At 37.0% G+C, this 12,138-nt stretch overlaps 1 protein-coding gene across 11 annotated transcripts in view; it reads left to right on the top strand.

The window, feature by feature from the left end:
- Nucleotides 1-12,138, top strand: part of PDE7A (phosphodiesterase 7A) — a 97,714-nt gene that overhangs the window by 27,040 nt on the left and 58,536 nt on the right. The window contains exon 1 of one of the 11 annotated variants that reach the window (XM_074318928.2): nucleotides 9,206-9,487. The exons of 9 other annotated variants lie outside the window; for them this stretch is intronic. In XM_074318928.2, the coding sequence (XP_074175029.2) occupies nucleotides 9,428-9,487 (60 nt within the window). In that variant the 5' untranslated portion in view covers nucleotides 9,206-9,427. Of the gene's footprint in view, nucleotides 1-9,205; nucleotides 9,488-12,138 lie in introns of those variants that run through there. One more of the 11 variants, XM_074318927.2, reaches the window with a different exon arrangement.

Genomic DNA, 12,138 nt, shown 5'->3' on the forward strand with positions numbered 1-12,138 from the left:
TCTGTGATGTGACTCAAAGCCTCTGCTTCTCTAGTCCAATTTTAAGAGGATATTGGTTTGTGAATTCCAAACTTTAAGTAAAAATAGATGAAAACATTTTTCCTATGTATGTTTTTTATTGTGCTAAAATACACCTAACATAAAATCTAACCATTGTAACCATTTTTAAGTGTTCAATTCAGTGGCATTAAGTACATGCACATTGTTGTGCAACCATCACCACTATCCATTTCCTGTACTTTTTCATGGTGCCACCCAGTGACTGTGTCTCCACCTTTGCCCAGTCCCGGTAACCTCTATTCTACTTAACTGTCTCCATGAAGAAAATATATATATTTTTTTTTAGAGCGAGACTTTTGTTGATGTTAGGTGATATAAATTAAGTTTTAAATTTCTTTGTAGAGTGATGATTATAAATGCATTTCTTTGGAACAAGAAGTACCATGTACCTCAGTGCAAATTAAAAGTTATTTTTGCCTTTTTAAAACAATGCATATAATTGCATACGCTAAGTACAGAAACCTTTGTGTTTTCTGCATTTTATTAAATATAAACAAGTGGTATTAATTTAAGAGAAAATAATTCTTTTATTCTGAACCTTACTAAACTACTCTTTTATGCATTGTTCTAGTTAGAGCTCCTTAAAGTAGCGTGTCTTAATTGCCTTTGCAATTATGTTCATCAAAATGGCAGCAAATCCAAAAGATGACAATCTTTTTGCTCGCCTGCATAAATTTATATCATGACTTTCTAGTCGATGGTTGTCAAATTGCACATAATTTGATTCAAGCTATTTTTTTAAATGAGCACAGAATGTCATTATTATTGCGCATTGTATTCCATTAGTCATCGTTACTGGGAGGTTACACTTTGGCCAGACCTGGGCTTTGGTCTTCGTTTGGTTCCATATAACCATGAGGTGGTGAAACACACAAAGCCCAGGTTCACCCACTTTACTTTGACCGTGCAGGGAAAGCCAGCTTTCCTACTCTGTTTACCTTTGTGCATTCCTGCCTTTACTTAGTTTTTGCTGAGTGTCCATTATGTTCTTACCAGCTCCTGGAGTCATTTCAGTAGATATTTTCAGTATTTTGCAGCATTTTCAGTTGTTTTCAGTGGTAGGGTTAGTTCTCCAAACTAGTCCACTTCCACTGTTGAAAGTGGAAGTGCTCTCAGAGACTTTACAAAACAGATTCATTCATGCCTCTTAGTAAACAATAACCATACGAATAGAAACATAGCGCTTTTTTCTTGGTTAGCTATAATTTATTCGTGGCTTCTTCCAAATCTGTCTGTTACAGAACTGGATGAAAGAAATTTTAATATTATCCGCTGTATTTTGCTTTCATCTTCTAAAGGGACTACAGGAGCTTAGATTGAGGGGAGGAGCTAAAAAAACAAAACAGAAAAAGCCTACTTTCTCTAGCCTAGATCTGGAAGGAACTTTAAGTATAAAAGGGGATTCAGTTTGAGGTTTGTTGAGCAATGGCCTTTTTTTTTTTTTTTTTTTTAATCACTTGCTTTTTGTATTCCAAGCTGTTTCTTACTGGCTTTGAGATTACTGAGGTGTAAAAGGGAAAGGAATGCTGTTTGTGTGTATGTGTGAGAGAAAAAGCACACAGCATGGGAGGTGTTATTTACTTTGTACAGTTACCATTTGTGAGTTTTAGCCTTTTGCCCTCCTAGTCCTTTCCTGTTTGTGAGCCTAAAGATTTTCAACCATCTTTTCTTCTCTCCTTGGGTAGTTGAACGCAGCCTATGGTCTTGCTTAGTGTAGAGCAGAGGTGTCCAAACTTTTTTCAACGTTTTTTACCAAGGGCCATATGCGGTAAAATACACAAACAGCCGGGCCACTCACTCGAGGTGAAGTACGTATTGCCTCACCTGGTTTATTTAAGTAAACTAAATACATTTTTGGAATTTGCTGCGGGCCAATTAACAATGGATTGCGGGCTGCATTTGGCCCGCGGGGTCGCAGTTTGGACACCCCTGGGGAAGAGCATTCCTCCTAAATCCCTCTCTCCTGCCCACTTATCTTTCAAGGCTTTGAGACGCACAAGCCCAGCTACTGAATGAACACTTCCACTTAGTTATCCCTGGAACATTTAACCCTCTTGAAACATTAAAGAATCATTAAACCCTCTTGAGTCCCTCACCTTTCTCTATTCCCATGACCACTCCCCTAATCTAGGCCATCATCTCATTCTGCATTAAGGCAACAGCCTTCTTACAAATCTCTTGGAGACTGAAGTCTTCCACCACGTGAATCTGTTCCACACACTGGGACCCAAAGTATTTCTTCCAGAATATAATTTATGCATCACTCTCCTAAATAAAACCTTTCAGTGGTTATCTTTTGTCCTTTTTACGCAATTCAGACTCTTTAAAACTGTTGAAAAGTCTTTATTAAATCTCTAATTTCAACCACTGCCAGCACTTCACACTCTAACTACATTAAGCTTCCTTTGTGGGTGGAAGAAGGTAGATTTTGCGCTTCTTTTTGAAATTGAACTCTGTGGGTGCTTTATGTGCCGTTGAGTGAGCGCCACCTCCTGGCGACTCTCTGAATGAGTGGCGTCTTCAACAGCCCCACTCAGATCTAGTAGACTCATGCTCTTCTTTCATGGAGTCAGTGCATAATTCAGCTTTCCTGAGGTATAATTATACAGTTTGGTGAGTTTTAACAAGTGTGTACACCCATGCAGCTAATACCCCAATCAAGATACTGTACGCTACAGTCACCCCCAAAAGTTCTCTTGGGCCCCTCTGCAATCAGTTTCCCCAGCCAGTGCCCCAACCACTATTGATTAGTTTTGCCTGTTCTGGGACTTCATATAAATGGAGTCGTACAGAATATACTCTTTTTTTTCCCTATTTTTTTTCATTTAGCACAGTATTTTTTGAGATTTATCCATGTTGAATGTATCTGTAGTTTTAGTTTATTGCTGAGTAGTATTTCATTGTATGGATAAGACCATAATTATGTCGTTATCAGTTGATAACTGATTATTTCATTATTAAGAATAAAGCTGCCATGGACATGTTCAGGTCAGTTTTCCGACATATGTTTCATTTGCAGAGTTCTGATTGCAGCACGTCCCTGTCAGCACTAGGTATTGTCTGTCTTTCACATTGTAGCCATTCTTGTGGTGTGTAGTGGTTGCCTGTGGTGGCTGAGCAACACTTCATGTGTATTAGCTATTTTATATCTTTTGTTGTGACTTGTCTATTCAAATATTTAGCCTATATGTTTATTTGAATTGTCTTATTAAGTTGCATTTTTAATATATGTTTAATATATTCTGGATACAAGTCCTTTGTCAGATTTATATATTGCAAATATTTTCTTGGAGTCTGTGGTTTTCTTTTTCATATCTTAACACCGTCTTTGGAAGAGCAGAAGTTTTGTATTATAATGAAGTCCAATTAACATGTCTTTTTTCTTTTACAATTAGTGTTTTTATATCTAGAAATCTTCACTTAATCTGAGATCATTTCTTAGAAATTGTGTTATTTTAGCTTTGATGTTTAGATATGTGATTTGTGTTAATTTTATTGTATAACGTGAGATTGCATGTTGAGGTTCATTTTTTTCATGTTTATATAGTTTTTCTGGTGCAATTTGTTGAATAGACTGTACTTGCCCTTGAATTATTTCGGCAACTTTTTCAGACATCAATTGACCATGTAATTGTGGGTCTGTTTCTGAACTCTGTTCAGTTCTATTGCTCTATGTCTGCCTTTATGTAAATATCACACTATCTGGATTACTATAGTTTCAAAATAAGCTTTGAAATCAGGTAGTGTAAGTCCTCCAATCTTGTTCTTTTTTTTCCTTCCCCCCCAAAAAAAAATTTTTTTTGGCTATCCTAGGTCTTTTGTGTTTCTATATAAATTTAGAATTAGCTTGTCAATTTCTAAAAAGAAAAATATGCTGGAATTTTAATTGGAATTGCGTTGAATTTATAAATTAACTTGGGGAAAATTGACATCTTAACAATATTGAAGCTTCTAATCCATAAATGTGTGTATTAATGTCCTCGCGCTGCCAAAATTAGGTGTCACGCAAACTGGGTGGCTTACAATAACGGATGGTTATTCTCACAGTTTTGGAGGCTGGAATTCAGAAATTAAGGTGTCAGCAGGGCCATGCTCTGAAGGCTCTAGGGAAGGAATCCTTCTAGTAGATTTAAGGAAGTCAACATGGCTAGGTCAGTGGGGAGTGATGGTGGAGCCATTTCCCGTTGAAAAGCCTTTAATAGTAGTAGCTTTCTTAGGAAGGCTTCTTTGATATGAAATTGAGTCATTAATTGTATTGAGGGTTGGATTGGCCGAGACCTTGAAGGTCATTTATTCTAGCCTGCCCTACAACCTCTTAGACACAGGCTGGTTTGAGACAGCTTCTTTCAATTTACATGGTTTTTGTAGAAAATTCTTAGAAAGTAGATAATATTGAGTCAAATTCTATTTTCCACAAACTTCTACCATTGGTTCTGCTTCCACCTTCTGTAATTTTACAGAATGAAGGTAAAATCCTTAGATTATTTTATAGCAGTTTAACACCTATTCTTTCATTTTATTTCTTTGCCTAAAACATCTCAGTTTGTAAAATTATTCCTTATATAGCATCTTTATCTGCATTTTAAAAGGTCACGAATGTATGCATCTTCCAGAGTAGGATTCCAAACTGAACTCAGTCTTATATAAGTTACCTGTATTGAGAATAATGGAGCATTCTTGGTCTGGATAATTTTCTGACTTTCAGTGCTTCTTTAGCTTGCCTTTACTTACTGTCTCTTACTAATTTAGAGTTTAAACATTCTGGCCTTTTTTCTATTTTTTTTAAGGAAACTTTTAAAACCCACTTCCATTGTTCTATACACGTGCAACTTAATAATATCAAAATGCAGGCTATTTTTTAAAGTTACTTTGTAATTAAGTATGCTGGTTTACCTCTTGTGTTTCACATGCAGATTTGATACACATTTGTCTGATTTGTACCCCAATAAATAAAGTGTGGAACAAGACAAGGTCAAATGCAGAGTTTTGTGAGTTACCTCTAGAATTCTTCCATTAGTTTGATTTCAAGTATTTAATTGCTGAGTACGTTTGTTCAGTCACCTAGGAGTCTGCCTAACTAGTGTGGGGCTCACATTGCTCCGTTTTGTTCTTAAGGACATCACCAGACATGTGCAGCCTGGCTGAAATGAAGGCGTCTTGTGTCTGTGACATTCTTCTGGTCCAGTGTCCTAGTCACCTTACGCTTACGTTATATACATTGCGTGCCCCTTTTCTAAGTCCAGACTCTACCGCTGCTTTTTTTTTCTTCTTGAAAATTGTGACCATTTCTACTTTTCTGTAATTTAAAAAATATTACGAACAGTGGTTTGATAAGCATATCTCCAAGTTCTTTTAATATCACCATAGGTCGTTTTCTGGTCCAGAAGACTTGAATGTTTGTAAAATGTCACAGTGTTTTTATTACATGCCTCATGCTAGGACTAAGCACTTGTCTTGCCATCAAATACTGGGATACTGCATAACAGAAAAGTTAATTCCGAACTTTAAATCAGTATGACAAAAAGGTCTTAACTTGTAAAACTCCTGTCTTTCCATAGTTTTAAAATAATTTTTGTTACCAAACGTAATTTTTCGGTCAGTTTCATATTTCTTGAAATTCATTCCATTTGAAAAAGTTCTGATATGTGGTTTTTAAGTAAAAGAAATGAAAAAACCACCCTGATTTATTATTATCAAAATTTGTGGAAATCAAAATTATAAAAGCACAAGTTTTTGGCTATAGTGTCGCATTTTTCTACTACAAACTTGGTTATAGTTTTCTACAGACACTACATTTGTATAAAGAACTCTGGAATAGAATATTTCCGTCAACAAGATTCCAGAATTACAGACGCTGATGTGAATGCAGATGAGGTTAGCCTAACTTGGGCAGGAGAGGGACGTGCTGAGTCCCAGTATGGATAGCTGACGGCTGTTGCCAAGATTGACAGGTGTCCTGTGGGTGGCAGGAAGTCCCAGGGATAAAATTTGCTCTCAGATTGCTTCTCTCAGACACAATGATCAAAGTCATCCCTTTGCTTTCTATTGATCACACATGCTCATAAAATAGTGAAGTCTGCTTTTATTACTTTAATTTTTTTAGGTATTAGTTTTATAAGCTCCAGGAAGGTAAGAAAAAGTTTTATACATTCCTCTTACAGTACCATATTCTGTTTTGGAAAGTTGAGCTTTATACTATGCATTAATTTTTCTAGTATAGTCAGTGACTTTTCGTTTTTTGGCTACCCTGCCATTTCATTAAGGCTTTGTGAGATGAAAAAAGTTAATGTAACAGAATACATTTGTTATTGGTGTAAAAGAGGCAACTATTTCTTACTGGGATAATAAATTACATGATTCAATCTGGAAAGATTAATTTTTAAGAGAATTTACTAAGAAATAAACATAACATTGTAAAGGAGTGTTCATACTAATTGGGTAACAGCTTTTGATTTCATCTTACTGACATTTTTTATGAAGAGAAGCTTTATAACTTATCAAGATAAATTAGTAGTATTTCATATCTCAAAACAAGTAGTTTTAAAGCCATTAGGTTCATGCCATTAAGAAAATTAACTGTACTGTTTTAAGAGAAACGTGTGTTCCCTGAGATTTTTGTAAGATTTCAGTGATGTAAACGTGTTATTAACAGAGAAGGATCTCTGATTTTAAGCATAAACTTAATAGCTGTTTCTATTCAAATAGGAATTTTCTGATCTGGGAGCATTGTGTCTTGATGAATCTCTGTATTTCAGTGTCAGACATACAGGAGAAATTTTAAGAAGAGGGTGCTTGGGGAACCATTATTAGGGAGCCAGCCTATTCACTAGTGTGAAAAATGAAAGCCAAGACCCCAGGCCTAACCAGGGCTCAGAAAAGGTTTATATATTTAATTCTGACTTAGCTACAATTTATTGAGGTTCTACCATGAGCAGGTTATTATTTTATAGATGTTATTTAACTCCTGTGAAGGGAGGAACATTAGGCCCACAGAGGTGGTGACTTGCCCGGCATCCCTCAGCCCTTGGCCGTAAAGCTGGGAAACAAACCCTGGCTCTTGGCTCCAAACCCAGCAGAGTTTTGAGATAGTGGAAATAATCTCAACAGAAATTCATTGAAATGGTAGAACTTTCAGGGCTGCCTTGCTTACTGTCTTTTTTTGTTTTTTTCCCTTTCCCTGTGTCTCAGTTCTGATTCTTTCCCTCTTCTCCTATTCAATTCTCTTTTCGACTAGAAGAAAGGGAAGATTCTTGAGCTCATCATTACCCAAAAAGACCTTTATAAAAATGTTTAGGTACTGTACCAAAAATAGCAACAAATTGTTGTATTTCCTTCTCAGAACTCAACGTTTTAAGCAGCTGATTGGAAAGGAACTATGACGATACATATTCTTGGACTAAGCCTTGGGTGTAGTGGGCTAATTTGGAGTGTGAAACGGAGGCTAGAGCGCAGGTAATGACCTTGAGCTCATTTTAGCCACTGGCCGAAGTTCCACGGCCCCTGAGAGATGACCACCAGCATTTCTCCTGAGCGTGGGGCTGGTTTACACTCTGCTGCTCTGTCCTATCCCTGGGCATCCTTTACTGGGCATCCTATCCCTGGGCATCCAGTCTGCTTACTGCGTAATACACTGGATTGCCGAGGGTAATCGAAGACCCTGACCATCTCATGTCACACCTAGTTTCATGGCAAAATTAAAAAGTTACCTTGATTTGTGCAAGGATTAGCATCACGGCTTGTTAGTTCAGTAGATATATAATGTGTAAGGTGTGGTGAGAAATCTATGGCCGTGTGTTATGAATGGCTTCAATTTAGGAAAATTTATCTTTACACTTGTAAATGTAATTTATGATTCATTTTGACAGGTCTAGAATTAACTTCCCTTTTAAACACGTGTACTGAGGGTGGAATAATGAAAATAGCATTATATTTGAACTATTTGGGCTGTTTCAAATATTTTAAACCATCGTTTGTGTGTCATTGGTAAGCAGATGATTCTGTCTCGTCGTGAGCTGCAGCCCATGACACAGTCCAGTCACAATCTGGGTGTTTGTCCGTCCAATCCTCTCTACCTGCCACCACCCCGTCACCTCTGTAGTGGCCCCCTAACTGCCCTGCCAACCCCCACCCCACCTCCCTGCTTCAGCAGGTTGGGATCAACTGTTAGGATGGAGACAGATGACTTTCGTGGGGCCTCCACTCTGGCTTTCCACGTTCCTGCACTGCAGCTTCCTGGGCACGTCTTCCGTTTCTTCTCCTTATGGTGCGTGGTTTCGTCTGTTCCTTGGCCGTCATGCCTGTCCCTTCATTTCAGCTCAGGGACGTTTCCCGGAGTCGGGGAAGAAGTCCGTCCCCTTTCAGCTCGGTCAGAGCACGCTTTGTAGGCAGGATGGCAGCCTCCTTGCACTTGGTGCAGTTGCAGTTGTGTGTTTATACACAGACTTGGATAATAAGCTTCGCCAGGACGGAAGCCATGTCTGCTTTTACTCAAGGATTATGCCCTTGGTGTCTACATCTGGCACAAGGCCTGGTACATAATAGTCGCTTAATAAATACGTCCTGAATACATGCAAGTTTCATGAAAGGTTTTTCTCAGCGTCATGAGGATGGATGAATACAGGCCCATTTTGCTATTACAGATCTCACTCACAGTCAAGAGAATGAGACGTACCAAAAGTATTGTAATATAAGCTAGATTGCAGTTAGGGCTCGGAAGTAATATACTTTGCTTGAAAAATGCCCTGTTTGACTAGCCTTTGTCCATAAATTCAAAATGAGTGAATTACAATGTTAAGCAGCACAGACAATATTTATAAGAGCCTCTTGCATTCTTATGTCATGCTAGCTCTAAAGGAAATAGAAAGTTGAACAAATTCAGTATTAAAAGTAGGAAAGATAGAATAAAATACATTAATATCCTTAAATGCCAGGACATGTGAAAGAAATGAGGAAACTTGTAGTACTGCCAGACATTTTGTGCAAGTTGTTTCCGAGCCCTCTGTTAGCATGAAAAGTGTAGCCGTGCTTGAGGCTACCCTGGGACCTCTTTTGTCTTCATTTGGCGAGACTGTTATGTCAGCCCTCACTGAGGTTTTTCCCTTTCCTCTTCCAGTGTTCCTGACGCTGTTCTACCCCAACCCTGGGTTGTGGCATTGAGCAGCGCGGGGGAGAGGCTGGCTGGCAGGCCTCTCAGAGGGTCAGGTGATTGCTGTGTGCCGGCAGCTGCCTGAGGTGCAGGGCAGGCAGTGCCCTGCTCCTGCCTCTGGACAGCTGGTTATTATCAAACGCCTAGCAAGTCTTTCTCGATCATTGCTCACTGCTCGCTGAGAGAGAAGGGAGATTATGCCGCGGGCTTTTGATTGACCCAATGGGAATTACATTGATCTGGTGTCTGGCTTTGGTTCTTATCAAGTGGATCGCCTCTAAGGTAGGCCATCTTTATTTTTAGGATTGTGACCTTAATCGTTAGTCTTTATATTTGGTAGGAATGAAATTTCTGGTCAGGTTTCTTCTCCTTCTGCTTCAGGTTTTATTTCTCTGATTAAAAGAGCTATGAGGTTTACCTGTCAGCTGAAAAACTTAAAATTATGGTGTGTAATGTTTATTCTTCTCCCGCCTTATTCCTCCCCAAGGGCTTTTTATGGTATCATTCTTCGGTATCAAAGTAGCTCTCCTCAGTGTCAGTCCTTTAAAGAAGTTTTTATGATTAAAGCAGTTCAACTTTTAAGATGATACAATTATTAAACAATTTAAACTTTTGGTGTACATATTTTAAACATTCTTTTCTGGAGATAAAGAATTTACTAATGCTTATAAATGGAAAGCACAGTTATTGAGGATTTCTAAACAATTACTGTGTATAAACTTTTAAAAAACTAAATCATGGTCTACCCTCTATCATGGTCTCTCTTGAAGCCCTGCTGCTACTAAAATGTATTCCTTACTTATATATTGAAAACATTTGAACTTACTATAATCCTAAATACTATAATACTAAATCATAAATTATATTTATGTATTCTAAATATCAGACTTGAGAAAAGCTTGATAGAATGAATGCTAGCCATTTACCATCTGGATAAGAGTCTAAAGTAGAAAATATTTAAGATTACTACTTGAAATTATTTGAAATTATTTTTTCTATCCTTGCATTAAAATGAGTATATCTTTCATCTACCATGCAGCTTCTTTCTTCCTATATGAAGACACCGAAGAGTATTAACTTAAAATCTATAAGGCATCACTATTTGCTAAGCAACACAAGCTTCTAAGGTTAAATTTCTTTTTCAAGCAAGGTCTGTAATTTTTCACATTTAACATAATGTCTTAAGCATAGTTCTCTCTCACTTGAAGCAGTTCTTTTTTTCTTAGTGATATGATTGAAAAACTCTCTTAAAGAAAAGCAGTATACTCAAATTTTTTAAATCCTTGTGTTTTATAAGTGAAGAATTAATTTTGTTGCACTGAGAGCTATTTACTCATTGTGTTTAAAGGATTAGCTTACCAAGTTATTGAATGAAGGTCAAGTTAATATTAGTAATACATTAGTTAAATTGTGGATGTTTTCAGAGACTTTACTTTTTTTATAACTACCAAAAAATTTAAATTACGTTTTTAAGCAAAAAGATTGCTAATATTTTGTCACTTTTTAAAAAGTATATTATTTGCATAGGGCATAAGAATGGGCAAAATACGCTTCAGTGGACCAGTGCAATCTTCGAATCGCAAACTTGAGCATGTTTTTCTAGCATATGTAAGATGAATATATTCTGAAAAAACTCACTTTACTGTCTCAGAGAAAACAGCTTTCAGAACTTTGCCTGGGCTTCATCTTTTGTAGTATGTTACTATTTTTCGGTAATGTTACCCAAAAATTAGTTTAGTGCTACTGTATCTAAGCCCTTTGACCATCAGTTTACTGCTTAGCAAAACAGGCCCAATAAAACATCCCTCTTGAGCTGGTTAAGTGAGGTTTTGTATGAAAGCACCGGGAACATTTTCTGACACAGAGTAGGAAAAAGCTCAGCAAGTGTTAGTTAATATATTGTTACTTTTACCATGTAAGGGAAATGCCCAGGCTTTTGCGTAATAGATCATTTTAGTGGAAACTTGAACAAGATAAAAACAGTAGCACTTAAAATATCTTTGCTCAGTTTTAAAACATGTCTTTCTTTAAAAGTTACGTATTAACTAATCTCAGGAACAACTTTTACGCCTTTTGTCATTTACTTTGTAAGTCATGTCTTGTGGAAGAGTGATTCACCCTGATTCAAGGAGAGTGAGTGTCTTACCCAGGCACTCAAAACGCCTGTTAGTGGCAGTGGATCCTGTGGAACCGTACAGTTTAACTTGTTTGTGCTGTGGCTGTCAGTTTCTGATTAGCTCAGCCTCGCCCATGTTTTGACCTATACTAGTTGCTTTACAAGCTGTTCCCAGATGGCTAAATTAGAACAGTCACGAGTAGAAGCTTCTCAGTTATTTCCATTCACTGGTGAGGTGAAATGGGAATGTGGATGATAACTCAGAGTGTTTTATGACAGACAACGTGACACAGGATTTTGATTAAATTTGTTTTACAATTTTTATTAAAAGTAGAATTTTACTACTATCATATGGCTTGTAAAATGATAAACTTTAAAAATACATATGTTAAGTCTGTGCTGCAGTGTTGGTGTATAAAGCACATAAAATTATTTTTTTAATATGATTCTAACAGAAATCAAATTTTGATTGTTACAGTTCATAATTTACACTGTATTTTTCCAAAATGAGTCACATTAGATTATTCTACCTAGGTTGCTTAAGGAGAGAATTGAATAGTGTTCATTTTAATCTTGGTCCTTGAGGTGATGAATGATCGATCTCAGGATGTCGTCATTGATGGATTCAGACACACATTTTAAGTCTGTTCTTAAAAATATTTTTTGTCTCATTTTGATTTATTTCATGAGTTTTGTCTTGTGGTTTAGTATAGCATTTAAGCTAAGTATTTGTGGACCAGAATTACTTAAATTAGTAGTGAATAGAATAACATGAATATTTGGCACACCCCTATGTAATTTGTTAATATACTGGGGG

This window comes from Rhinolophus sinicus, chromosome 7 (assembly GCF_057876585.1).
Source record: "Rhinolophus sinicus isolate RSI-liver-muscle chromosome 7, RSI-T2T, whole genome shotgun sequence".
In the NCBI taxonomy this organism is placed as follows: Eukaryota; Metazoa; Chordata; class Mammalia; order Chiroptera; family Rhinolophidae; genus Rhinolophus; species Rhinolophus sinicus.